Below are 26,525 nucleotides of genomic sequence, written 5' to 3'. Positions count from 1 at the left end.
TATTGATAAAAGTGGACAGAGAGAAAGAGAGAGAGGAAGAGACTATCTAACTAACTAACTATGGCTTCTGTCTCATGTGATGCCTGAGGCAAACCCGCAACGAGTCTGACAGTGAAAGAAGATGTAACGCTCGTCAATTGATATCTAAACTACGGCAGTGTCTGTTACGATGATGCCAGTTCCTCAAAGATAGAAGAGTGCATTTGAACTAGATTCCGCAAACTAGTTTTGATTGTCGTTGTGAAGCGAACTGGGACCTCTCACGGCGCGTGATAGTCCTTGCAGTGGCTTCAGAGAAGTAGAAATGGGTTGATAGTTGTTGTTATGTTACCAGCCAAATCTTTTATACATCAAGACATAACAACAACTATCAACCCATTTCTACTTCTCTGAAGCCACTGCAAGGACTATCACGCGTCGTGAGAGGTCTCAGTTCGCTTCACCACAACAATCAAAACTAGTTTGCGGAATCTAGTTCAAATGCACTGTTCTATCTTTGAGGAACTGGCATCATCGTAACATAATATTGAAGACAGAGAGGGAAGGAGAAGAAGGAAGAAGGGAAGTGAGAGATGGGGCCTTGACATAGATCCTCGCGTCATGTGTTCCCTGGCACATCCCTCCGTCTAGTTCAATGCACCATCAAAAGCAAACAACAAAGGTAATAATAAACAGCAAACCTGTCACACGTGACAGTGTCAGGGTTCTTGTGATAATGAAGACTGTTTGATACAGGGTAATTGAGGTGGTAGTACCCTTATAAATGGCTATAACCTCTTCTGGGCCATGGCCGAGGGCCACGCCTGTGAGATTTCTGCTCGTCGCAACGCCGGGCATGAAGAACGCCTCCAAGAACGCTGGTGATATGGTCAATAAGCAATAATTACGTACTACCTCTTAGGCTCTTATGTTGTTCCTTAAAGAAATTTGAACTGACATTTTCCCAGGTTCCAGATCTCGTACAAACGTCAACGCCAAGCCACGATTACTGGAGAGCTGGTTGGGATTATCACCGGTGCTACTGCCAGTGAGGACATCTAGAAGAAGTTTCCTTCTTCGGGACGAAGTCGCCTTCAGTGTAGATTTGTTCATATTTAGTTCGACCTTCAGCTTGTGTAAGATCAGAGTCAATCCATTTCAATTTTCTTATGGTCTTTACCCGTGTAGCCCTAAGCCCTGGATGCTCATCAGTTGCATTCAATAAGCTCCAGCCCTAAATAAGTTTAAATTCTCTATTGTTCTTTGTTCAATGATATACTACACAGTAGCCCTAATACCTAGGTTGTGTATAAACATTGTCGATAGATTCTTTGTTCTTCCCAACCTCTTCATTCTCTTTGTTCGATGATATAATATACTACACAGTAGCCCTGATATCTCTTTGTTCAAATGTGGCTGGGTGTATAGAGTTCGATGAGTTACTCGATGGATTCTTTGTTCTCCCAAACCTTTCGTTCTCTTTGTTCTCTTCTGTCACTGTGTACCTATTGAGACCTCAAACAGCACCCATGTAGCATGCTATACACCTGTCCCTATCATGTAGATTTACATACAATAGCATCTATTGTCAATAGCATTATCCCAATTGAGCAAAAGGTATTCATCCACATCCTCGAAACTTTGTAGACTTCGTAGATTCCCTTCGGTCTATAAATGTCCCCTTCTTCTCCCCATCCTCTCTCCTTCTTCTTCTCCCTCTCGACTTCTCAATTCCTCGTTGCTTCGTAGCAGTTGACGTTCGATCTCATTTACTTTCTTCTCATCGTCTTCTCACTGCTTGAGTTGGTCTTCTCGATCATCTTTTTTAAATCAATTCCCAACATTGGTCTGGTAAGTAGCTATAGTCACCCCAACAATATCTGATTCAATACGCACATGCATATACTGAATAGACATACACGGGACACTGACATCCATGATAGGACTTTCGTAACGGCGAAATGTCTTCTCTCAAAGTAACCATTGACGCCTACGCCATCCTGGCCGTTGCCCGCGATGCTAGCGCTCAGGAAATCAACGCTGCCTACAAGCGTTTGGCTCTGAAATTCCATCCTGACCATGCTGGCAACACTGAGGCTAACAACGAAAAGATCAGAGAGGTATGTCTCCAGCAGAAAGAAATAGTTCTCGGTCAAGTTGGCATAGCTAACAAACCATTGTCAACAGATTAATGAGGCTGTCGAAGTTCTTCGTGACCCCAAGAGCCGGGGCCGGCTTGATGCCCAGCTGAATGTAAACCGCAAGAGAGCTCGTGCTCCTGATGAATTTTCGTCTTCCTGCAGCGGGCGGGCAAAGAGAGAGCGCCGCTCTGAGTGCCCCTCTGAGCGCCAATTCCAGAACCAATCTCAGGACCAATCTGAGCGCTCATGGACCAACCACTGGGAAAGCAACTTCTTCCCGCAGGAATCGTACATGCGCAGCCACGCGGCCGGGGCTGGCCTTGGTGAAGAAGCCAGCAAGGCTCAGGAAGAACTCCTCAAGGAGCTTCGCAAGGAGCAGATGTGTGATCGCATGAAGCGCGATATCATTCGCCTGATGGGGGGTAGCTGTGGCCCCGACTTTGACACTTTGCTTGCTTGGGTCATAAACAATAGCATTGGCGAGATGGAAGCCGACCATGCCAAAAATGTCCGTCGCCGTGAAGAGGAGCCGAGGACGTGCAATCCGGCTGACATATTTGACAGCTTTACGGGTATCTAGTAACTGACCGAGTCAATCAATCAATCAAAGTTCAATTAACCCGTTGCAGTTTAACTAGTTGCGTATGAGTTGACTATGCAGGCGCTCCTTCCAACTGGAGCGAGAACTCTGCATAGCGCCAGAGCTGGAATCACATGATCCCAAAGGAAGCAGTGGCTGATTTGAGAAGAGTGTGGTGTCAGTCCATTCCCATGTGTCCAGCCTGTAAAACCCATATAAAAGCAAAAACCCAGTACAAAAGAAATGTTCTTCTAACGACCGTTGTGGAGTCCATCCTCCATCTCTGCTCCCCTCACTCTTCCATCCTCATTCGGCATTCCTGCGCCCTTCCTCGCCCCAGTTTCGATTGGTGATGTGTCCTTACTTTGGCCGACTGGTGGGCATGTTTGTCGATGTGCTGACCGAGTCTGACTCAGGTCTGTACCTTTCCTGGTTCCATGGTTGGGCAGGTTCAAACCTGAGGCAAGTACGATCCCACTTCTACTTCTCCTTGATATCTGTACTTCTTTCTTCCAGTTAGCTCAGTGCAATTTTATTGATTCTGTCCATCTCAGTGCAGTTAAAAGATGACTCCGTTTTTGTGGAGGCTGACTACATGCTCAAGCTCGAAACCTCGAGGACCTCTCATCTTGAGGTCACAGGTCCGTCAAACAAGGTGATAGATGTTGGAGTCTGCACATCTGACTATTCAGAAGCGACGAAGGCCGGCATAATTGGGCCGTTCACTCTCCACACTCGGGTACTGCCATCGTGGTCAAGACTCGCCAGTTGGATCGAGTTCGCCAGTTGGCTTGTAGAGCTTGTGGGGCTGCTCTCAGGTGAGGGGGCACCGTGGGATCGTACTTGCCTCAGGTTTGAATGCCCAACCATGGAACCAGGAAAGGTACAGACCTGAGTCAGACTCGGTCAGCACGGGCAGGTGCAACCTTGAAAACTCGAGTCATGGCAACAACACAAACTACCTACATGTGCAGAATTGCTACTAGATACTGCTCATGGGCTGACTGATCCTCCTCATAGAGCACACCGGCAAGACACGGCATCAAGCTCATGCTAACTGTTTTCCGTTGGTCTCCCCTGGTCCAACAAGTCTTCCTCTTTATCCCTTAGACTGTTGTATCTGGACGTCTTTTGGCAACGCTACATCTCGGTGGTAGGCTATCTTGGTCTCGTCGCGAGGGAAGATACCATTATAGGCTTAGGGAGTCTATAGACCCTAGACTACATCTGTATAGAAATATAAGAAACTGGATAGTCTAGATCATGCTGCACGTCTCGCACCGAAAACTTGACTGTCTTCTACTGCTGCGGTGATTCATGGTATAAAAAGTCTCGTTGCCAGCAATAGGAATCCGTATAGGTGCTGTACTAGGTATGGACAAACTAGTTATACTTAGATCATCGGCTCTAATAATGAGGTACTATCATTGTGATAAGCCCCAGCGGCACTAAGTATTATTGCCAGGATCTCTCGGCCTGGATTGCAGAGAGGAGCGCAAAGGGGTTGACTAGCAAAGAGTGTCTGAGAAGAACTGGGCCTTGGAGAGCAATTTCGAGTTATTCACATTAGTCGTGATTCAGTGAACCGGATAACTATTTCTATGGCGAGATCATTTGTTAAGCAGGCCGAGAGCATGGACTAAGGTAGTCATGTGGTTGGACTACCTGATGCCTGATGGTTGTTGTCTTGAGTCCTGTGACAATAAGTGGGATAAAGAGCTTCTTGACCGATTCCCTTCTTGTTCTTCTCCCTTCCTCCTTCATAGTTGTTGTTCTAGATCAATGCACTCTTTTTCCGAAAAACCTGGTCAATTTTCACCAGTTTCCCCCATTCACACTTTGCTTCCATCCCCTCTACATCTTTCATCAATTTCATCTAACACCATCTCCTGACTTCATTGCTCCAAGAGACAAAGGTATGTCCCCGAACTACTGCGTAAATCGTGCCTTCGAACTTCTCTCTGCCTCTTGCCACTGCTTTGTACCACTCACTCCGTCATCTCGCGTGATAAAATCTGACTTCGTCTCCTTTATCTACAGGCATCACACTTCAACTTTGTACCAACTGGCAAGGATGTCTCCAAGCTCCATCCCTCGCCCAGAGGATCATATGACCGCTGTCCAGCGTGTGTTTGGAATCGCCGAGCTCCTCGATCATATAGCCAGCTGCATGCTGGCTGACGAGTCCAACACTACAAACCGTCGGCGTCAGGACCTCGCCTTGTTTGCTCGGGTCAACATATCAACATATTTTGTTTTGCCAAGCTGGTTCCAAAACTGTGGTTCCTTGTGCCGGTCCGGCTGGAGACTACTCAGCTGGCAATCATCCCCCAGCCAGACAGGTCTCGCCAATCCACCTGTATTTCAGGACCGGCCGCACCTCGGCTTACCATAAATCTCCTGGCAGCGCTTCTACCAACAGCGAATCTACTAGCAGCACTTCTCGCACTGGTTTCTAGGTGTCTATTTTGTCGGTTCTTTTCTCGATTTTCTTGAGGTTCGGCACTGTTAGGTAGCGCGCGCCGCGGTTGAATATTTCCATCCTCCAATGTTTTTAAGCTAGGATATTCTCGGTGATTGATGTACCTTAGCTACACGTATGTAGGCTAAAGGTTTAGAGACTACTCCATCAAATCAATCCATTTCAGTTAAACCAAGTGCGTATGACAGTGTCCTCCATCCAACTGTAGTGAGAACTTGTCGAGGAATGTAGACCATACCTATGAACCTGTACAACCTATATCACTAGACTCATGCCCAGATGGCCGTTTGAGCACTAACCCATAGGTGTACAGAATTAGCGCTACTTGATCTGCTGACAAGACCGACTCAACTCTAAATGCATATGTACTATTGCAACCCATGATCGGTGAATATTTCATTGAACTACTAGCATATCTCCAGATTGTCCAGCAAGAGCCTCTCACCATTTCTCAACATAAGGCCGCAGGTCCATTTCAAACGCAAAGGTCGTACGCGGCTGAGTATGCAAATGCCAATACGAATCCGCGATCTATAGCCAGTAAGTATCTTGCAAAAACGCAATCAGTGAAGACAAACTTACGGCATCAGGACTCAACTTCGCGTCGGGATGGTCAAATTTAAAGCCCTTAGTGCGCTCAATGTCAATGACACCGTCAATGATAGTATGCGAGACATGCACACCCTGCGGGCCAAATTCACGAGCAAGGGACTGTGCCAATGCCCGAAGTGCAAATTTACCCGAAGCAAAGGCAGCAAAATTAGCTGACCCTTTCACACTGGCCGTGGCTCCAGTGAAGATTAGTGTAGGCGGGTATTCTGCAGATTCACGAGCTTTCAAGAGCAGGGGGAGAGACCGCTTGGCAAAGTTGAAGGCACCCTGTCTGTTATGGCGATGTAAATTAGACAAGTCCTCGAGAATCAACGAGCCGTATACTTACGCCTGTGAAGCGAGTGCAGTCGCGTAATCCTCTTCTGTCAACTCAAGGAACGGCTTGCGAACAAAGCCACCGCCGGGATTGAAAACAGCCGCAGCCACGTTCGAGGAAGGATATTGGGCTTCTATCTGATCAAAGGCGGCATTGATGCTCTTGGAATCGGAGACATCGGCTTGGATGCCGATTGCCTGGCCGCCGCTGGCCTTGATTGCTTGCACGACGCCATTGTAGTTATCGGGGTTTCGAGCCAGAACTACGACAGAATACGCCTTTGCGAACTTTCTGGCGATTGAGGCGCCCTGGATCTTTTATCAGCAGATATTCCTTGCGGGGAGTCAAAGAGTCAGATGCGGGGAAGGTATATCGTACCGTGCCAGGACCAACACCAGCGATGATTGCAATCTTAGAAGTCATTTTGATTTGTTAGAGATTATGTGCCTCTCGAAGCTGGGAAAGGAATAGGTCTATATAATGGTTGTCGGTTCCGCGGAATCTCCGAAGCTTAGAAATGCCGATTGATCATCGCATCCGGAAATGATATCATCTGTACAGAACACGACTGGACCCCCTCATAAGATGACAACTGAAGACAAATTAGGCCATCGTGATGAATAATCTTTAATGTCGGCTTCTTTTCGAACAGAACCACTACTCATGTACTGATCTCATGGAATACCACTTGCGACGGATCTGCGGGACGAAGTCATTCGGTTGTCACGCTCTTTTTATATTCTAATTATTGAATATTGAGTAAAGCCAAAGGGACGACCTTGGCAGGTTTGGTGTAGAACTCCGCCATCCTTAATAGAGCGGCGAAATTCGCAGGTGTGAGGTTCGCAGGGTAGGCGAGGGCATCTCCTTTCCCCGGGGGGTAAAAACTCACGGCCATATCATGGATCACGTGATAAGCTAGCTTTGATCTCTGCCTCAGGCCGTTATCGATAAGACAACAAATTATTTCCCCGACCCAAATCTCCTCAAACAAACCACCAAGATGGCCGACTCAGAAGCTTTGCTGAGCGATCTCTGCTCGATATGGTATGACCCATTCCCCATATATACATGGCTACCCCCGGTTCTAAGCCTACCTGTTCATCCAGTCATATAAATCCACCCAAATACCGTTGTCCGCGCTGTTCAACACGCACCTGCTCTCTACCTTGCACCCGTCGCCACAAGCTCTGGTCAGAATGTTCCGGCGTGCGCGACCCAGCGGCATATCTCAAGCGCAAAGAACTCACCACAGAATCCGCGTTCGATCGTGACTTCAACTTTATCACGGGCATCGAGCGCTCCCTCGAGCGCGCGGAGAGAGAAGTCGATAACCGCGGAATTGATCTCTCGCAGCCCGACGAGGCTAATGCCCAGGCTGGGCGCAAGAGGAAGCATCCGAATCAGGGCCTTGCTAAGGGTGAGGCTGGATTCCTGCGCGGTGCCGAGGCTGCTGGTGTGACGGTTCTTCGTGCTCCGAAGGGTATGTCGAGGAATAAGCAGAACGGGTCGCGTATGCATCCGAAGTGAGTTGTGTGGTTTTTTTCGCTTTTGATTGGACTTATCACTAATTGCGCTTTCATTGAAAGGCACAAGCGCTTGGCTTGGACTATAGAGTGGATCGCGGGTGACGGGGTAAAGACTACTGGGGACTCGGTCCTTGATACGTGCTCTATCGCCGAAGCTTATAATCGGAATCATCCACGCCCAAAGGATCAAGAACCACTCCTTGAGCCAGCGAAGCAAAATGATAATAAAGAAGACTTGAGCACCCCGAATAACGACACTAAAGACAGCGTTATTGCTGCAGGTGATTCAAATACAGCAGGAAGCGAGGCACCGGATCAGGGTCCACAGTCATCATCGATCCAACACACGGAGAAAGCAGTACAGACACCAATTGAGGAAGCGGAGAAGACACCAACCGACACCATATCATCTCATCGCGGTCTGTACTTCTACCTTCACCGTCCGCGAACCTCAATCAAGAAGCCGGTCTTAGCTCCCATCTTGAAATCTGCAACACTCAATAGTGTCCTGCGCAATCGGACCGTGTTGGAATTCCCTACGATATACGCATTGCCAGAACCAGCGGAGACCCTGTTTGCGGAGAAAGATGACTCCAAGTTCATACACGAGGAAGAGTATCTCCGTACCATTGGACCGGAGGAGACGGGTCAGTCTTCTCCGAGTGATGAGGACAACGCCGTTGTAAATGATGCGCTGCTTGGCACTTCTGCGAATATTGAAAATCTTGACGAGAAGCTGGTACTGGAGGTGCTGAAACAAGACCTATATGAGCCAGTGGAGAATGAGTCAGGAGTATAAGTGCTTCCTGTGCGAGATGTGCCGCAGATGTTTGTCATTCTGGCGGACGATGCATGTACAATAATAACAGCTACTTGTTAATCATATACGAACGACGCACATCAATACATATGGATCCTTCGTCTCGGTGCAACAGCCCCAAGGCCTAGCTGCAGACAGATTGATCGAGTCAACTTGGTTTTCACTGTCCGTCAATCTCGCTGGTCATGACTCAAACCCCATCGAAGGAAGTCAGGCCCAGCGCGGTTTCCCGTCGAGAGAAACTCGGACCTTCCTTCAACTCACTTCCAATGTCGACCTGTGACGATATTTACAGTCTTAAGCAATTCAGATTGCCGCCATGAAAATCCACATCCTGGCCTTAGGGGCCGCCGTGATCCACCTCGGTACAGTTACCTCAGCCTTACCAGATGCGCAACCACCGTCGCACTACCCCAAGAATCGTCCACACGGATGCGATTGCTACACAGTATCTGGGCCCGATCCGGGATACTTCCAGCACTACAAGTTCTGGGACTTCCGGGCCGTGGACTTAAGGAGACATGCCCATCCCAACATGTCCGGGCCCGTCCAAGATAATGACGAGGATTGGGACAACGTCGCACCCGGAGACCACCACTATGGGACAGACCCGAACCCCAACTCGCTGGTATTCTACAAAACCGCCTTCGAGCGAGACTGGAGCAGTCAGAACTGGAAACGCGACGGCAGCTTCATCTCCCCAGTGGTCATGGTCAACTCAAAGAGCAACGTTTTCTTCACCCGAGACCACGAACGACAGGATCCACACGCAACGTATCTCGTTATGCGCACCACCCGGTTCTCAAACTACACCTCGGCAGCGGAGATCGAAACCCGCTTGCGGGACATCTACCGGTGCTCGCTGCGCGTCCGGCTGCGCTTCTTACCGACCAATTTCATCGTCTCAGAGCCCGCTCAATCCCAAGAGTGGCCACCGAATAACCCAAAGCGACACCCTCGGCCACCTCCAAATGACCATCCCATCACAGTTCCCGATGGAAAACCTTCTCCCGGTGCCTGTGCAGGCATTTTCACATACCATGACCTAACCACCGAATCAGACATCGAGATACTCACTCGCGACCCATCGCATCGCGTACACTATGCCAATCAGCCAGATTATGATTTTGCCGCTGATGAAGAGATCCCTGGCGCGAGCACTATCGCCGATTTGCCAGTTCCCTGGACGAACTGGTCTACTCATCGACTAGACTGGCAGGCGGACATGTCGCGGTGGTTCGTCGACGGTCAGATACAGGATGCCAGGTCGTATGGGGTTCCTGAGTTGCAGAGTATGATTGTGCTCAATCTTTGGAGTGATGGCGGACTCTGGACGGGTGATATGGGGATTGGGGATAGTGTTTACTTGGGTGTCGAATACATTGAGTTGGCGTATAATCGGTCATCGGATGTCTCCAGGGGTCTCTATGGCCCGTTTTCGGAGAACCATGGTGGTCATCAGAATGTACTCTCTGCTGATGATGATGATGGTTTGGAGGCAGATGGGAAGGGGATGTGCAAGCCTGGTAGGCAGGGCCGTGAGTGCAGAAGGAAGAAGTGGAAGAAGAGGCCGCGTCGTGGATTTTGTCGGAGACCGTGCAACATTGATGAGTTTTCATAGAGGCTTTCTGGTTGACTTGGGGTATTATTATACATCCTAAGGGTTGGCATGGGTGTACTGTATGCTAATTCTGCGTGGACAAAGTGAGTGAAGCCATTATCAAATAGACAGTGCACTACTTCATAGCCGTCGGTTCTATCCTTTGTAACAATCATTGATTTCCTTCAGTGAGAACATAACATCATAAAAGTGGTTGGATACTAATACTATCAAGAACATCTGAACAGAGTTGTAAGTGACAAGAGACCAAAGGGACAACCTAGAAGTACATCACTACACCAGCAGAAGAAGCTGGCGGTTAGTCGAAATGAGAGTAAACGCCCCGATGGAATGCCCAGATATCATGAAAACAAGAAAAAGAAATATGACCAAGGCAGTCTGCCAGAAGGAGGCTTCTTTGTATCAACTGAGTCACCGATGTAGTGACTATGGGGTATCATTCAAACACATTGCAAACATCAAGAAAGAGCGCGTCAAAAAAAGAGGAAGAATCATGAACACTTTTCTCATCTTTTCCGTCTTGTGTGCGCCGGGGAAAAAGTATCAATAATATGGAATGGTAGCGGAAAGGAGCCGAGGACGTCTTCAGGATGGCGCTCGATGTAGATGGATGTGGGGAAGGATATGAATAATGGATGAGATGAGGTATGCGAGGTCCGGTAGGATGGAGATGGAGAGGGTATTTTGAAAGACAGTGCTTGAATCGAATAAAGGCGTGTATGGCCATGGACAGATGGAGTTCCCAGCTCAAAGCAACACGGCACCAGTTTTCATGTCCTGTGGACTGAACTCGCCGTGGAGACCGCCATTAATGAGCTCGGCCACGATCTTTTGTCGGAGAAGTGTGATGTGAACCGGTCCAATGGAGGTAGGCTCGACTCCAACCGCGATTGCTTTGGCGTTTGTTAAGAGGAAGACACCGCAATCGCTTCCGTTGTCTTGCTGCGAGGAGACTGAGGGCAGATGAACCCACTCCTCGTCCTTATATTGTGAGCCAAGCTCTCCACGGAGCCATTCCTTGACATTTCTCACTTGGCGAGCGCCGCGAGACCCTAAGGAGTCGAAATATTCGATTGTACGTTCCATCGGCCGGACAACCAAAAGAGTCCAATGGCTTGACTCGTGGACGGGAATGAAGACCGTGTCCACATTGAGTAGACTTTCGCCGCCAATTTTCGCCCTGTTTGCCCAGCGCCGGACACCCTGATAGCCCTTGTCACGAAGGGTGGAGTAGAAGAATGTGTTGAAGGCGTGGAAGGTCGGCCGATCATTGAGATTCCCGTTCAATTGACGGAGATAATGGACGACTAGACCTAAGTAGGCATTGATAATTTCGTCATTGAGCCAGGCCATCGGTCGAATACATGTGACAATATCCCGCTGGTACAAATCATCTCCAGCCAAAGATCTTGCGACAGCATTCCCTTGTCCAGCCTGCATGGCACGCTGAAGCTTGACGGCCCACTCCGGTGTGAGTAGACGTACAGGTTGGCCCCTCGGTACGACTCTGCTGGGACGTCGGAGATCCCGCTCCCGGGCTAGTCGTTCCTTTTCGCGCTTCTGGAATTCTGCCTCGTACCATGATGCCATGCGATTGGCAGGAATGGGCCTCTTGGCGGCATAAAATAACTGTACAGCGGAAACAGGGCCATGCGGGAGCCGCGCATCTTTCCTAGCTTGCTGGGCCCACGGATCATCGACGTCCATGAGTTCATCTTGGGCGGGCTTTGCGATTTTCGGAGGACGTGGCGAGGCAGCGCGTTTGGGGCTCGGAGTGGGAGGGAGATACGGAAGTCTTCGAGGATGAAGATGTTCGCCTAGTTCCGTAGGTAGTGCCGGTGTTGCGCAAGCGTCTAGGTCCATAGACTCCCAACCCTTCGGTAGACCATATTCATCCTCGATGATCGCGTCGGCTGGTTCAAGGGTCGGTGATTCGGGGGAGTCGCCGGGAACGCTCCGGGGATGGGCAAGTGTGCGCCATCCAGGACTGGACACGGAGTCAGGATGTGTGGCGTTAGACTCGAACGAGGAGCTACCTTACCATGCTGAGCGGCAATTGAAGGTTTCGAGGCTTCAAAGGGATTGAGAGACTTGAATACAGATTCCTTCCGCTTTGCAGGTGAGCGGCTTCGCTTGCGGCGAGGCCAATGAAAGAACCCCATTTTGAGGTGAGACTGAGAGTTATCCGAAGGAGTTGAACCGAGTGGTCTAGTCGTCCGGTGACGCGCTTTCGGGGAGACTGGCGGCGGCTGAATGAAGGTCGGGGGTGTGATCAGAGGAGACTGAAAGAATCTATGAAGAGGGAACTTCAAGATCCATCATTAGACATGACTGGATCAGCTAAGTATCCCAATCCAGTAGCTATATCGAAGGCAGATACTCTGCAGAGCAAGAGGTATTGAAACAAGATGAGCCGACGCGGTTTGCGGGTTCTTTCATCATTCTGCTGACTCATCACATATTCCAACCCGAACCTACTCCGTATTTAGGGCAGCTCCATTCTTCCAAGGTTGTGGCAATGATCTACATCACTCTTTGTTTGCACGCTTCTTCCGAAAGAGATTTGAGAAGGATTGTCTTTGGATCTTTGTCAAACTTCACCCCGATCCTTACATCGTCGTATCTCAGAGATCATTCTTTGAGGGCATACCATGAAGCTACCACCATGAGACCATCTCGAAGAGAGCATTGCGATTACATCCTTTTACTTCACCGCGCATTTGTTTGATGCTTTTTCTGAGCTTTATGTTGTAGTCAGGCTAGACCTTACCCCCTTGACTAGAATCCCTGATCAGCGTGAAGAATGTGCGTAATTTATATCGCTTTCAATGCTTATGTACATGGGCAACGGGTTGAGGTGACCCTTTCCAGCACAGCCAGCTGAGCCGGGAACAGCCCGAATAGGTAGAAGTAGGGTTGAAGGGACTGCGAGGCATCTAAGCCTCCCACATCTTATCGGTTTCCAAGTCCGATTCGGTCGAATAACAAAGGCGCGACTTCGATGACCACCCATGGGATACCTGGGAGAGTTTGAGGTTAGTAAATTGAACGTCCAGAGACAGGGATTTCACATACCCGCATACACAACCAGTTTAGTCACCACCTCGACGTCGTACCGCACGCGAGGCTTCTTGATCTGGGAGAACACTTCCTTCTCATCCCGCCTTCCAGCGTCGGCGTCTAGCGAAGGGAAAGGTATTGTCTGTATATCGGAGTTTACATCCACTGCGGTCGATCTGGGACTGCCTCTGCCCATCATGTCTTCATACTCATCCAGCCTAGTCGTCTTTCTCGACGGCAGAGGCGATCCGTTGACCTGAACCTGGCCTTCTATCACTGGCGAAGCACGATTGCCAGACTGGCTCTCACGTCGACGCTTTTCGCGGTACGCCAGGGTCTCATAAGCGTCGGCCTCGGACTGAGGCCCAATGGATACGGCTCGGCGGCGCGGATGGCGCATCGTGGTGATGATGTTTGAAAAGTCAGAGAAGTTAGGGATAACGTCATGGTCCTTCAGGTTAGTTGGAACGGTGGTGTATTCCCTGCACAAAAGTCAGAACAGCGCCCACTAGCGATGCATATTTGTACTTACGAAGCAGTGGTGAAGAACCGCCGAGGTAAAAGAAGGCCGAGCTTCTCCAAGGTCCGGAAAATAGGTGGGAGGATGCGCAACAAAGCAGGCTTCATCACAGTCCTCCAAGCAAAGATACATGCCACACCCACTACCAGGCGGAGACCCGTTTTGATCCAGCCCACCTTGTCAAGGTCGTAAGGAATTGACCCGGGAGGATAACCGGTCCAGACATCGGCGAAGTGCCATGACGACACATCCACGCCTAACATAACTCCTGCAAAGGCAACACTATCGTCGAAACACGGACAATCATCCGCCGGCTCTGGGTGGATGCGGACAAGACCTATGATCAGAATCGCCAGAAGAGAGATTCCCATCAAGGAGGTGGATAAGAGATAATCCTCGAAGACAGGTCCATAATGGAACTGCACGAGGCCGATCGCAGCGCCCATGACGCACCCGACGATACAGTCTAGCATTCCATGCATGCCACAGTATAGTCGGCCCACTACGATGGACACAACATAGATATAGGTGACTGCTTGGAGCACAAGGGTGACTTGCGCGCTGAGAGTTGAATCGGGCGAACTAAGCAAGCCCAAGGCATAAACCGCAACTGAAACTGCGTTTGTCGAATGTGTCGAGGGGAAACCATATTCTAGGGCTGCAGAGCCAGACATTGTAATTCGCTGTAGCGGGGGAGACAGAGGCCGTGGAAGACACAATAAGTCCTTCAGGAAGCCGCTCCAAAAGACGCCTGATGCTAAGATGTGTACCAATCTGTGGACGATACCTGTCAGCCATCAAAATACCTTGCACGTCCCAATTCTGAAGAGGACTCACCCGCGACCAATGCTAGGAGAACCACACCAGAAGAGGAAGGGCAAGAAGACCATGAAAAACGTGTGTGTGCCGAGGTTGGCCGTGAACGCGAAATATGAGTCGAGTGCCGGCGTGCGCACTTTCTCCTGCACCCAGGCCAGATATGGCGTCTCATATCGGATCAGTGGGATGAGCTTCTGTCGTGGCCAATAGCGCCAGAGTGGTAATTGGCGCGAATCTATGTCGTGAACGCGCGGCGGTTAGCGGACATTGCGATGACCGACGGGTGGATAGAAGGGACACTAATCGCGTACAGTGATTCAGACTCTTGAGCCCAGCATCTGGCTGGTCTATTTTGCTCTTGCCCATGATGTGATGTTATTGAACTAAACAGTACCGCAATCGGATCGATTCCATAGAGGCAGGCCGGTGCCTGCCAGTCCGTTCGAGGGGTTGAGAGTATTATTGGGTTCGGAACATAAGGAGCGGATTGAAGTTAGATCTCGTGGGCAGTTCAGATAATCAGGTACTGCGAGCTTAGGATTGTATTGCTTCACGAGGTTGACGGTCCCGAGTCCCGACTTTACACCCCTAAAGTCGGGCCGCGGGCATGTGTGTGCTTAGTCACTGCTTGGGGGGAGGGCGGGGCCTCGGCGCCAAAGCTACTCCGTACCTATTTGGCGGCTATCCGATCACCAAGATGCTTCTTAACTACTCCATACCTACGGGTGGTGGCTTACTTAAATTGAATTGATAAAAATGGGTGGATTCTATTCCGTAGAGTGTAGACACTGCCTCAATGACCTCAGCTTGAGCTGGAGAAACGTGGTTGTCTATGTTGTAAGATCTACGATCACATGACCCATGTCAGATATTGTGTGTGTACGCGGAGTACAAAACATGAAGCTGGATCTTGTTCTGGCTGAGCTGAACGGTGGGGAAAATAAACAGATTAGACCCCAAAATAGAACTAGATCGAGATAAACCAGGCAATGGCAGGATATGACAGGATAGCAAAGACTTTTTGATCGTGGCAAGCGGAGCCCTGGCGTCATGGAGGACGGCCGTTGCTATGGTAGCCAAGTGTAAACACGGTTCTCGCGGGTCTCGACGAGGCCCTCTTGCTCTAACCGTCGATCCTCTAGATCTTTTTAGATCTGTCTACTCCGTACTTTCTCCTCCTCTCACTCTTATTCCTTCTCAAATCCTTAACATATCTATCCATTTTTCCTTTCATCCTATCACCAAACGACCCCTGTGGACTCCCCGTTTTCTCCTGCATCACATCACAAACCAGGCACATCACAAACAAGGAACCACATTCCACCCTATCTGTCTTCATCATGAGTGCTATGTATGATGATCAATACTATGCAGCTTCACGCCGCCGCTCACTCGCAACCCCTCCGCCATCGTTGACACCCCGTCACAGCCGAGCACGCAGTGATAGCGTCCGAGTCAGTCACGGCACAGCCAGCACCCACACCAGTTTCTCGAGTGGACGGATGTCCGAGGCAACCAATATCACCCAGCCGCCCTCCTTCTCAAAAAAGTTTGTAGTGGTGGGCGATGGCGGATGTGGCAAGACCTGTCTATTGATCAGCTATTCCCAAGGTTACTTCCCAGAGGTACGTTTCAGCTGGCAAAGGATGACACGGGCCTAGTGCTAACCCTTATATAGAAATATGTCCCCACAGTCTTTGAAAACTACATCACTCAAACAACGCATCGGGCTTCCGGCAAGACCGTCGAATTAGCGCTCTGGGATACTGCTGGACAGGAGGAATATGACCGTTTGCGCCCACTGTCCTACCCGGAGACTGATCTTCTGTTTGTCTGCTTTGCTATTGATTGTCCTGCTTCATTGGAGAACGTTGTTGACAAGGTATGTCTCCGGAAATAGAGAGCTCTTGACTGCATTACTCTAACAATTCTATATAGTGGTACCCCGAGGTTCTGCACTTCTGTCCCACTACACCGATTATCCTTGTTGGCCTCAAGTCCGATCTGCGCAACAAGCGAACCTGCGTCGAGCTCCTCAAGACGCAGGGTCTGACGCCTATCACACCAGAGCAAGGCGAGAACGTCGCCCAACGAATGGGTGCAACGTATGCCGAATGCAGCAGCAAGGAGATGCGCGGTGTGGACGAGGTCTTCGCAAAGGCCGTTGATGAAGCTATCTCAATTGAGGAGCAGGGATGGTCAGCTCAGCAACCGGCCAATCGCGCTGGCCGTAACAGCCGCTCCGGTGCTACGCCTTCAGGAGGCGGAGGCCCTCGTCCTGGCAAGAGGATCAAGAAGCGAACTTGCAAGATCCTGTAGATTGATTCTACTTGCCTCTCGTCTCCCTCATTATTCTCTTCTCGACTACTTCTTGATTTTCCTTTCTCTCTTGGCCGGACCACAAGCCTGGTTGCTTCGTCGGCGTGCTTTCTCGCTCGCCTGTGTATGTGATATGTCGCCGCAAGCTGGACAGAGCTCGACATGAATTTCCAAAAGCATCCTATGTTGTATCGATACGCTGCGCGGCCCTTACAATGTTCTCGATTTTCTGCACTTTGCTGGAGGCTGTTTGTTTACTTTTACGTTTGCTCCCTGCTTGTCTTATTTCTGGCCCTTTTTATCTCATGACCCTTGTCCCCCTTGTTCCATTTGATGTCTCTCATGACTCGGGTCGTTGCCGTTTTCCACTGGCATGCATGGGACTGGTGTTGTTGTTTATGTTATTGATATGTTACGTTGGCGAAAGCGACTCTTATGTGTTACAGAAATGCAAATGAAATTGTGTTCACGAAGACGATCCCCGTAGGGAAAAAAAAAAAAGTAAACTAGCCCACCGACGCCGAGATCATGCAGAACAACTCGTAAACTCCAAACCCTCACTGCATGGCTGTTGAATTCCCCTCATCGTTTTCATGCTGTGCTTCCGACTTGATCGGCGCATCGCTACCCCCACTAACCTTCCGCTTCCCAGTAGCAGTCTCTTCAACTTCGTCTTCAGGACGGCCCATAAAATTCTCAAATTGAGACCAGAGAGCTTCTACAGATCCAAATTCATTGCCTACCTAAGTAATCGCGTTAGCTCGGGAGCACATATACAAGATCCGCTAGCCACCCGAGTTGCCAGACTTACCGCAATAACACTCTCCAAATTCCGATTGAGACGGTTGATATTTTGAAGCACTTGCTCCATGCCCTGTGCGAAAGAATTAAGATCTGTAGTGCTTTTTGACTCTGTCAAGCGATGGGCGCTTACCACTGCAATCTCGCGAACGAGTTCTTCACGCTGCTGTTCGAAGACTGTTGGGGAGGCGCGTCGGCCTGAGCCGGGGGTTTGTTGGAGCCAGGCCATATTTGGGCGCTTTCAATGAAAACAGTGTCCCAATTTTGAATATTAAATTTAGTTGGAGGTGTAGGGTTAGATTCAATGTCCAAGCAGGGAGTTCGGTGGGATTCACTGAGGTCGACTCGATTTGATGTGAAGTTGATGTGGGGCGGAACGGATCGCCAACTTCGAATGTTTACGTTCGACTTGACGTTAAATTACCAACTTTCGCGCCACTTGCTTTATTGAATGCAGCTCGAAGCGACGATTGAAAATACAGACGATTTGATCGCGTAGGAATCCGATAATAACATCCGTTGGCTCTATTGCTGCTGCTGCCAAGCAGTCGCTTCTCCTCCGTACATGGCCCATGGGTCAATACGACTACATCCCATCGATCCCGACGGCGGTGGTCTTCATTGTTCTCTTCTTCGAAATGATCATCCTGCTGGTAGATGTTCCGTGGTCGGGCCCGCCTTTATATTTCTTTCGTACTCGCATCTCTACGTCCCATGCCCTGTACATCGGTACTTGGCTTATCTCGCCCACTCGGTCTTCCGGTACGTTCAGTACATGGAAGGAGGGAAATAGTGGGACGTTACTCAAGTACCTGTGGAATTGGTTGGGAGAGGGCAGAACTGCCAGATGTCTATGTAGCGTACCCTACATGCTAGGAATTAGGTAGATGCCCGGTGAACATGGTGATCTAGGTACAGAGGGCCGCAGGAAAATATGAAATAGGCCGGGATATCTCCGGATATTCCCATTCGGGCTGGGTCATCCCGTAGTATGATAACACAATCCAGGCGAAGACATGCTACATGTCTTTATAGAAGGTAATTGGGTAGATTGGATCATTGAAGACAACGTATTAGGTCCATGGAACAATGCCTACCCTATGGATCTATTGCATTAAATCCCTTCTCAATGTGAGGGCACGGGTACGGTACATTCTCACATTCGAGAAGTTCTCTACAAAAATAGCCCTACATTCATGCACAGCAAAACTCCAGTCTAGACTCAAACCTCCGAATGCTCCCGAGGCAGGCACAGAATACTGATTGATCCCCTTAGGGAAAATAGCAGTAGATAGAAATCTCCGCCACTGACAGCTGTTGTGCTAGACGGCTATAGCTAAAAATGGAACAAAGGCATTGTGCTTTATCGATAATCCTGTGAGACTTCGTCTGGCCGCTGGTGCCCAGAGAAATCTTATTGCGTACATACTTGTAGTACGGATTCGGCTCCGAGAGAACACTAGTTTCCAAGGGTCCAGGGTCCACTGTACTCAGGCCAGGCACTGTGCAAGGTACAATCACAGGTACCGATGCTGTGTGTATGTAGTGAGTGGGACAGGGCAGTAGTGGCTAATTTACTGCCCGTTGCGGTTGCAGACCGGGTAGGCCAGAGCTCAGACCCCGGTAGATTGGATATTTGCCAGGTACGATGCCCACGACCTCGGAAGCAAACATTCGGGTCGAGTCCAGCTAATTTTGTCACTAGGTAGCAACTTGTGAAAGATGAGATGAGTCTCATCATACCGGGGTATCATAGCCTAGATAAGGAAAAGAAACGTGCAACAGCCTGGTACCAGTACCAGTAACTACTCCGTAGAGAGGAGTTATCGTCAAGGATGTACATGAATAGCCGACACACAAAGACCGGTCTCAGACCGTTTTGTTTCTGTTTCAGAGAAATCTTTTATCTGTACAAATTTGGATCTGATTCTTGCATTGGCCATAAAACAAGACATTCGATGATTGTTGTAGACTTTGCGTCAACCAATTCCAATTCCAATCCAATCCAATCCCTGAAATCCCAAACCCTTCGTAATCATCGGGAAGGCAAACCTGTGCCGCCCTTGCTAACCGGACCGAACACCAAGCGCGCGGCCTGATTCGCATATCATTTCACTTCGTAATGTCGTTGCGCATCCATTCCACGATTTTCTAAGTCCGTGCCCCAGGCGCGGATTCGCGAATGTCCGTAATGTCATTGTTTCGTCTCACATCCGGACATGTCCTGATACCCAGCGTATCAACTTGTCAGAGACAAATTGTAGGAAGTACTAAAACCACCGAAACAGTTCTGGGTGTATGTCAAGAATTGCGACGCGGCTGCACAAGGATACTACTCAAACGCCTCCATCGCGGCGTTGGAGAAGTCATGTTCGTGCTGGAGACAGTCTTGGCTAGTGATTTCGGTGAGGACTGAGTTGAGGAGCAGGCGCGGTTGGTGAGGGTTGCTTCGTGGTCTGCGAGGACATCTTCGAGGCGGACATCTGAGTCGGACATGCGGAGGGATGAGTCTTTTGGATCGAGGATCTCGATGAATTTGGAAGGTGTGTCGCGCATTTTGTTTGCTTTCTTTGTGCTGGTGAATGTGGAAATCGGGTGGGAGGTGGTGGGAAGACCAATACCCGGAGGTGCTTGGGTTTTTATAAGGGCGACGAGTCACGAGGGTGTTATGTAGTTGTTTGGGGTTGGCGGAGATGAGACGGGAGATGTCGCAGATTTGGATGACTGCAGATGGGGAGTTCTTGGTGTTTTAAGGGTATATTTATAGAGGGGAAGAGGAAAAAGGAAAAGGGGGACGATGAGGGTTTTATGGATGTCCGTGTACGGAGTAGGGCCAAAGAATACTGCGTAGAAGGTGATATGCAGACAATTTACCTAGTTTGAGGGCGGTGGGCCCTGGAAAAGGGACGATCAGGGGAGGGGAAGACAGATGATTGGATGGGATGAGGATAAGATTCGTCGCACTGAAGAGATTGGAGATCGGCATGAAATTTGTTCTGGACTTGAGGGTAAATACTGCGTATAAAGGAGTACGGAGTACAGAGTACAAGCCTACAAGGAGTAGAGAAGTACAAGAGAATGTCTAACTATAGTTATGTAGTGACAGCTACGGAACAGTGTGTACAGACATCTCCGACCGTTGAAGATCCAAGCGAAGATCTGTTGGCCCCATCGGCCCCTCTTTTGCTCTGCTCTTTTCCTCTTTCCTCCTCTTGCATACCTGCAGAACCCCTCTTCTAGTGCTGCCTACCTACTCCGTACAGTATTCCCTTAGGACCCTTACCATACTCCGTACTCCGTAGTGGATGCCTCCATCTGCGCCAATGACGTCTACGGCAATGAATCCTCCAGGTCAACCTTGGCCGTCCCCGTAAGATCAGACCCTCGCATAAGGCCCATGACGATGCATCGTATCCCATGTGGTACATCCTGCTCTATAAAAAGAAACCCAGCTGCTACTATTCGGTGATTTTCCGGTCGATCAAGGGAGGCCCTCAATATTATTTCCATAACTAGTAATATATGAGGCATTTGGCAACCATTCATTACCTATCACGAGAAGAAAGAAATTAACACTGCGACCTCCTCTGACTAGGACGTTCATCTAGTTATCCTAAACTGCACACGATGCACGATGTGGCTAAATTCGCATCGAGATGCACAGGTGCGCCTGCATGGATGTAGTATGGGATGTCCGGGGTGGTGGGGACTAGTTGCTCTGATCTGAGCTCCGACATATCACAGTAGATGTTCCCTGACTGATCGTCCTAGTCATGTTGTCTGATCATTCCTTTTCTTTCACACCCATTTACATAGTACGCGTACTTGCATTCGCAATAAGTGATTGATGCCGATTGAATTGAGGCTGTGATCTGCCACTCACGCTTACTCTTTTCTGGTGGATTGTGAGATTTAGCCAAGGCAGCTGGAGACGTAAGGCTGATCGCTGCGCCGCACTTAATACACTGCCGCACCCGTCTTGACACCTGAAAATGTCGTAGTAGACTGATACTAACCACATGACGATAACCAAACACCACGACATAGGCCTCCCAGAATTGTGCAGAAAAGTAATTGATTCGATTTTAGGCAGAGGCCATGCACAAACCCGACTTTGAAAAGCCATAAACAAAAAGAAACGCCTCGTGATAATTGAAAGTGTGGGCCAAAAACAAGCAGAAACACACCAGACTCAGCAAACCGGCAGAAGTGGCATGTTCGCGGTGCAAGCCTGAGCTCGGGTAGTGTTTCATAAGGCGTCCAGCCAGCGTAGTGGGGCAGTCCCTTCCCCAGACCAAGCGACACTCAGGCCGAGCCACATATCCACCAAAAGCGTAGCATCTCACTGCGCTGAGTGCAAGATCCGGAGCTGTCAAAGCTAAGAGACCCAGACAAAGGCGGCGGTCGCCCTCACACCACCTCTCCCAGGCACAGCACCACACCGCACCGCATTCCCCGTTCATATGCGACAATATTATTTATATTCCATGTCAGTCATCTCAACGGTATCTGCCGAGCCCACATAGAGGATGTTGTTGCATCTATCCGCGAGTCAGCCAAAGAACCAAGAACGATCGAACTCGGGCTGAGTTCCAGAAGCCATATCACTCACCTGATCATAACCAGACCCAATGCTCCTGCAAGCTTGCCATCAATGTATTCTTCCGGGTTGCGCAGCAGGACATTCATGTATGAATCGATGCTCTCAAGGACACCCTTGTATTCGGTCTGGCCCCACTTCAGGCGGATGATGACTTCGCTGCCGACGCTGGGGAGATATATAGGTTAGTATAAGTCTGTAGAAATGCCGATGGAGATTGTGCCGATGTAGGGAGAGAAAGATCGGTGTGGTGCTTGGGATTGGATTGCTTGGCGGGGTTTCGGTTGGACTGGGGAGCGGATCGCTTACCGAGCCTGGAGGTAAGGACGGGGGTTAAGTGGTTGGAACTGTAGCGACGGTTAGCAATTGGTTTCTTCTGTGAATAACGAGCAGGGTTTGGTGCTGATGGGTGGTATCGCTGAGCTTGGCTGCTCGAGGGTGAGGGACATACACTCATTGTTGCTGCTGATCAGGATGCTGAGTGGGTATAGTGGTGTTGAAAGGCGAGGGTATGGCAACAGAAAAAGCTCGGTGGAGTCTTTTTCTCTGTTTGGTGGATTGAGCTGGTTGCTGTTAGCTGCTAAGGCATCGGAGTCGGCGACAAGTCGCGAAAATGCGAGCTGCGCAGGCGGTGAGGAATACAGCACACTGATTGGTTAGATGCCCTCCACTTGTGATCTCTCTACTGTGCAAAGAGCGCTCTTAGTGAACTGATACGTAGTCTGATTGTCACGAGCACGCTTTGGGGAATTTTTGGTGTTGTCGTTAATTCAGAGACTCTATTATGGTGACACGCCAGACTCAGGGCCGTAGACAATACTGTCAATACACATGGTCCTCTAACTATGAAGAAATAATGCAACACACCCTACGGCTTGTTCCCTCTCGCCATAAGCGCGTCATCAGTTTGCATCGCGAATTGAGCTAAGATACCAGTAAAAATACAAAGGAAAGACGTGACCAGAGATTTGATAGATCTGAAAGGCAAATATCCAGTGAAAGCATGGCCTATTCATCACGATCTCGTCACAGCATCTTCACCTAACGGCCAACAGCCCAGGTGATCTCTTTAATGCTAACCTCCTCGCCCTTCTTCTCATCGTAATCGTACCACTCACCCTCTGAGAGGTCAATCCCAGTGAAGACGGTGGTAGAATCAACAGCTTTGGCCTCCCACTCGCCCTAAACACGCTCTGTCAGCATATGCAGCCCGATCCTGACAACTCAGAAAGTCCACTCACATCAGGCTTGAACTCGGTGAACTCAAGGCCACGGCAGTCCATCTCAATGATCTTCTGGGCGCTGCTCTTCTCCTGGACCTCGTAGGGCTTGGGTCCACTGGTGATGGAGGCAGTGTGGGTTTTCTGTGTTACTTTTAGCTGATTGATCCGAAACAACCGGGGGTAAGACGGCACAATGCAAGGAAAGGCCAAAAGGAACAAGAACGCGAGAACCGCAGAGGTGGAGCTATGTGCTTGATCAGATGTGACCAAATGTCTTGCTTACCGTGCAAAGGCGGCATTTCCACACGAAATTGGCCTCACCGCGGCTGCCGGGGACTTCGTGGACCTCCTATACACCAACTCAGTCAATGATCCATTCGATTTCAAGAAAAAAGTGGCATAGTCCAGGTGGGTGCGTTCACTTACAAAGCGGTTGAAGCTGACCCAATTGGGGTGAGTCTCATGGCAGGAATTGCATTTCACTTTGAATGTGTAGAAGTAGGGATTCTCCTCAGTGTCAGTGGGAACGAGAGCAGTGACGCTATATCATCTTATCAGCAGGGTTATTCTTCAACAACCGCGAGTAAACGGGCCTGCCCGCGCAACATTCCAAAATTTGGAGTGCGGTGCGGGGAGATGCAGACAACGCGAAGACGCGTTAACAGAGCTTCAAGACAGAGACCACTTACCCCTCCAGCTGAGCTTCGACGGTGAGAGCGAGCATTTTGACTTTTCGATGTCGAGTGACGTGAGCTCGTGTTGTGGATAGCTGAAGTCGAGATGCTCTCTGCAAGTGATGCGGGGTGGAGATGGAAAATACTTAACGACGTAGATCGAGGCTTGGCATGTGACCATTTCTCTCAGGTTAAGGTACAAACACAACAAATCATGAACTGATGGAACTGATGGAACTGAACTGAACTGGAGGAAGAGAATTTGATTTTTATATAATCTCTAAATTGAAAATGAACGCCGGTTATGCCCAAGCTACCGCAACAAACGAACCAAACAAGCTATATACATCTCAAAGGTAAAATACAGACTCATTAACATGTCGAATCTCTTACAGACGGCTGTGCTGAGGGGCCTGTCCCAGGGGCTTGGTCGAGAAAGCGTTGAAGAACTCGTTGAGAGCATCGACGGTGCCGCTTCCCTCGACCAGCTGGACGGTGCAGGCAACGTGGCTGTCAGGGCGGGTGACGACGACACCACCCTTCTCAGCGTCGAAGCCGAGCTTCTCGTGGGCTGCGAACTGGGCCTGAGGAACACGCACATCGGGGATGTCATCGGCATAGAGGTGGTGGTGGTAGTCACGCAGCACCTGGGGGATGGAGTCCACATCGATGGTGTTCTTGGAGCCTGCGTAGATCACAGACAGAGTGAAGAGCTTGGAGTGAGGGTTGTGGCGCTCGAAGAATGAGATATCGGCGATGTCAGGGCGGCGATAGGCAGACAGGAACGAGCGCTCCTTCTCCAGATTGGCGGCAAAGTCGGCAATGGCCTGCTTGGTCTTGGCCTGGTTGCCAGCGAAGACGAAGATGCGGAAGGCACCGTTGGCGGGCACTTCCTGCTCGAGTTCGACAAAGTTGGAGTCCGCGAGACGGGTGACGGTGGTCGGGGTGAAGGCGCGACCAGGAGTGAGATGAACACCGGGGATCTCGAACAGCGGAGACTGGGCGGGGTGGGTTCGGTCCCAGGTGAAGATGTTGGGGCGGTAAGCCACTCCGTATCCACTGGTGAACTCGCAAGATGACTTGAAGGTCTTGACGAACTCGTCCTCCTCCGCGCCAGCGCCAACGGTGGTATCACTGGCAGAGCCAACCTCGCCGGCAGAAGGACGGCGCTTGGAGAACAGAGCTGCGTATTTGGCATCGAAGTTCAACAACGTCTCAGCGATATCCTTGCGCTCGGTCTCGTAGGTGCTGAGGGTAGAGCGATCGGCGAGACCGCTCTCCACAGCGTGGATCTTCCAGGCCATGTTGAGTGCGTCGTGGAAAGCAGTGTTCATTCCCTGGCCGGCCTTGGGCTTTGGGGTCGTTAGCGATGTAGATTAGAAGCAGAATAGGGGATACTAACGCTGTGAGTGTGGCAAGCATCACCACCCATGAAGACACGCTCGTCCAGGGTGTACTTCTCAGCAATACCCTGTCCAATGGGGTAGACAGAGTACCACTCGACCCGGTCCCATTCAATCCAGTAGGGCTTCAGGATGTTCTTTGCGGTCTGCTGGACCTCCTCGACGGTGGCAGTCTTTCGGGGGTTCCAATCGGCGTCGGTGGAGGAGGCAATCTGAACGTAGAGGCGGACCATGTTGTCTTCGCGGGGGATGACCATGATAGAGCCAGCATCGGAGTGGATAGTGCACTTGGTCTGTAAATACATGCGTTAGTATGATCTCAAAATCAATTCTTCTTTTGCGCATTCTTACCTCAATATCGGGGAAGTTTGTGCGGACGACACCGTCCATAACACCCCAGACATAGGCGATAGGATCCTTGTGGTGGATCTTGATACCAAGCTGCTCACGGACGAAGCTGCGAGCACCCTCGCCACTGAACAAGTACTTCGAGCGCACATTCTCGATAACATTGGTGTCAAGACACTTCAGGTTGACCTCAACAGGGTACTCAGCGTTGGCACCGTCGTTCTTGAAGCCAACGATGGTCCAGGGACGCTCGACCCTTGTGCCAGCCTTCTCAATTTCGTCCAAGAACACACGCTCGATCTTACCCTGGTGGACCAGGGTGGTGAAGGGGTAGCGGGTGTCAATGAAGCGGGGGCAGCTAGGCCAGCTGCCAGTGCGGCCGATACCAGAGCCGTCACCCTTGGGGTCCCAGAAGGCAACATCGTAGACCTTCGCGGGCTCATAAGCCATGATCGAGCGCTTCAAACCAAGGTTGCGCAGAATCTCGGTGGATCGCGGCTGGATACCGTCGGCGCGACCAGTAGCGGTCGGCACGGGCCGGTTGTCGATGTGCTTCACTTTGTAACCCCATCGTGACATGCACAGGGAGAGGAGCAGACCGACAGGGCCGGCGCCCACGATAACGATGTCATAAGTCTCCTGTTGGACCATCTCGGCGGCCGAAATCAAACACGATGA

At 50.1% G+C, this 26,525-nt stretch overlaps 12 protein-coding genes across 12 annotated transcripts; 4 read left to right on the top strand and 8 right to left on the bottom strand.

Moving 5' to 3' along the window:
- Positions 1 to 1,940: 1,940 nt before the first annotated feature.
- On the top strand, positions 1,941 to 3,161 carry N7515_009691 (J domain-containing protein; the record flags this gene model as incomplete). Its single annotated transcript, XM_056670434.1, has 3 exons — positions 1,941 to 2,099; positions 2,167 to 2,628; positions 3,117 to 3,161. The coding sequence occupies 3 exons, from the start codon at positions 1,941 to 1,943 to the stop codon at positions 3,159 to 3,161; spliced, it is 666 nt and encodes a 221-aa protein (XP_056516807.1).
- A 2,462-nt stretch (positions 3,162 to 5,623) lies between these two features.
- Positions 5,624 to 6,533, bottom strand: N7515_009690 (oxidoreductase, short chain dehydrogenase/reductase family; the record flags this gene model as incomplete). The annotated part of the gene is made up of 4 exons (XM_056670433.1): positions 5,624 to 5,713; positions 5,765 to 6,065; positions 6,123 to 6,418; positions 6,489 to 6,533. The coding sequence occupies 4 exons, from the start codon at positions 6,531 to 6,533 to the stop codon at positions 5,624 to 5,626; spliced, it is 732 nt and encodes a 243-aa protein (XP_056516806.1).
- A 517-nt stretch (positions 6,534 to 7,050) lies between these two features.
- N7515_009689 (zinc finger HIT domain-containing protein) lies at positions 7,051 to 8,438 on the top strand (the record flags this gene model as incomplete). The annotated part of the gene is made up of 3 exons (XM_056670432.1): positions 7,051 to 7,157; positions 7,220 to 7,636; positions 7,700 to 8,438. Coding segments are annotated over 3 exons (1,263 nt in total), but the record flags the coding sequence as incomplete, so codon positions are not given.
- A 340-nt stretch (positions 8,439 to 8,778) lies between these two features.
- On the top strand, positions 8,779 to 10,080 carry N7515_009688 (glycoside hydrolase family 16 protein; the record flags this gene model as incomplete). Its single annotated transcript, XM_056670431.1, has 1 exon — positions 8,779 to 10,080. One exon carries the CDS (start codon positions 8,779 to 8,781, stop codon positions 10,078 to 10,080), a length of 1,302 nt encoding a protein of 433 aa, XP_056516804.1.
- Positions 10,081 to 10,827: 747 nt separating this feature from the next.
- N7515_009687 (SUMO protease ULP1) lies at positions 10,828 to 12,242 on the bottom strand (the record flags this gene model as incomplete). Its single annotated transcript, XM_056670430.1, has 2 exons — positions 10,828 to 12,067; positions 12,172 to 12,242. 2 exons carry the CDS (start codon positions 12,240 to 12,242, stop codon positions 10,828 to 10,830), a joined length of 1,311 nt encoding a protein of 436 aa, XP_056516803.1.
- Positions 12,243 to 13,032: 790 nt separating this feature from the next.
- N7515_009686 (phosphatase PAP2 family protein) lies at positions 13,033 to 14,845 on the bottom strand (the record flags this gene model as incomplete). The annotated part of the gene is made up of 5 exons (XM_056670429.1): positions 13,033 to 13,100; positions 13,156 to 13,622; positions 13,673 to 14,434; positions 14,498 to 14,714; positions 14,791 to 14,845. The coding sequence occupies 5 exons, from the start codon at positions 14,843 to 14,845 to the stop codon at positions 13,033 to 13,035; spliced, it is 1,569 nt and encodes a 522-aa protein (XP_056516802.1).
- Positions 14,846 to 15,819: 974 nt separating this feature from the next.
- On the top strand, positions 15,820 to 16,798 carry N7515_009685 (Rho4-like protein; the record flags this gene model as incomplete). Its single annotated transcript, XM_056670428.1, has 3 exons — positions 15,820 to 16,104; positions 16,158 to 16,361; positions 16,418 to 16,798. The coding sequence occupies 3 exons, from the start codon at positions 15,820 to 15,822 to the stop codon at positions 16,796 to 16,798; spliced, it is 870 nt and encodes a 289-aa protein (XP_056516801.1).
- Positions 16,799 to 17,355: 557 nt separating this feature from the next.
- N7515_009684 (DASH complex subunit DAD1) lies at positions 17,356 to 17,828 on the bottom strand (the record flags this gene model as incomplete). Its single annotated transcript, XM_056670427.1, has 3 exons — positions 17,356 to 17,541; positions 17,610 to 17,672; positions 17,733 to 17,828. The coding sequence occupies 3 exons, from the start codon at positions 17,826 to 17,828 to the stop codon at positions 17,356 to 17,358; spliced, it is 345 nt and encodes a 114-aa protein (XP_056516800.1).
- A 2,072-nt stretch (positions 17,829 to 19,900) lies between these two features.
- N7515_009683 (uncharacterized protein) lies at positions 19,901 to 20,155 on the bottom strand (the record flags this gene model as incomplete). The annotated part of the gene is made up of 1 exon (XM_056670426.1): positions 19,901 to 20,155. One exon carries the CDS (start codon positions 20,153 to 20,155, stop codon positions 19,901 to 19,903), a length of 255 nt encoding a protein of 84 aa, XP_056516799.1.
- Positions 20,156 to 22,073: 1,918 nt separating this feature from the next.
- On the bottom strand, positions 22,074 to 22,656 carry N7515_009682 (small nuclear ribonucleoprotein F; the record flags this gene model as incomplete). Its single annotated transcript, XM_056670425.1, has 4 exons — positions 22,074 to 22,140; positions 22,212 to 22,367; positions 22,509 to 22,546; positions 22,651 to 22,656. The coding sequence occupies 4 exons, from the start codon at positions 22,654 to 22,656 to the stop codon at positions 22,074 to 22,076; spliced, it is 267 nt and encodes an 88-aa protein (XP_056516798.1).
- Positions 22,657 to 23,240: 584 nt separating this feature from the next.
- N7515_009681 (CXXC motif containing zinc binding protein) lies at positions 23,241 to 24,146 on the bottom strand (the record flags this gene model as incomplete). The annotated part of the gene is made up of 5 exons (XM_056670424.1): positions 23,241 to 23,381; positions 23,441 to 23,563; positions 23,706 to 23,771; positions 23,849 to 23,963; positions 24,112 to 24,146. 5 exons carry the CDS (start codon positions 24,144 to 24,146, stop codon positions 23,241 to 23,243), a joined length of 480 nt encoding a protein of 159 aa, XP_056516797.1.
- Positions 24,147 to 24,485: 339 nt separating this feature from the next.
- On the bottom strand, positions 24,486 to 26,498 carry N7515_009680 (putative FAD monooxygenase; the record flags this gene model as incomplete). The annotated part of the gene is made up of 3 exons (XM_056670423.1): positions 24,486 to 25,448; positions 25,499 to 25,792; positions 25,851 to 26,498. The coding sequence occupies 3 exons, from the start codon at positions 26,496 to 26,498 to the stop codon at positions 24,486 to 24,488; spliced, it is 1,905 nt and encodes a 634-aa protein (XP_056516796.1).
- Positions 26,499 to 26,525: the final 27 nt, after the last annotated feature.

This window comes from Penicillium bovifimosum (assembly GCF_028826915.1).
Source record: "Penicillium bovifimosum strain IBT 22155 chromosome Unknown utg000008l_segment0_segment0, whole genome shotgun sequence".
Classification (NCBI taxonomy): Eukaryota; Fungi; Ascomycota; class Eurotiomycetes; order Eurotiales; family Aspergillaceae; genus Penicillium; species Penicillium bovifimosum.
This window is presented reverse-complemented; position numbering and strand designations above follow the sequence as displayed.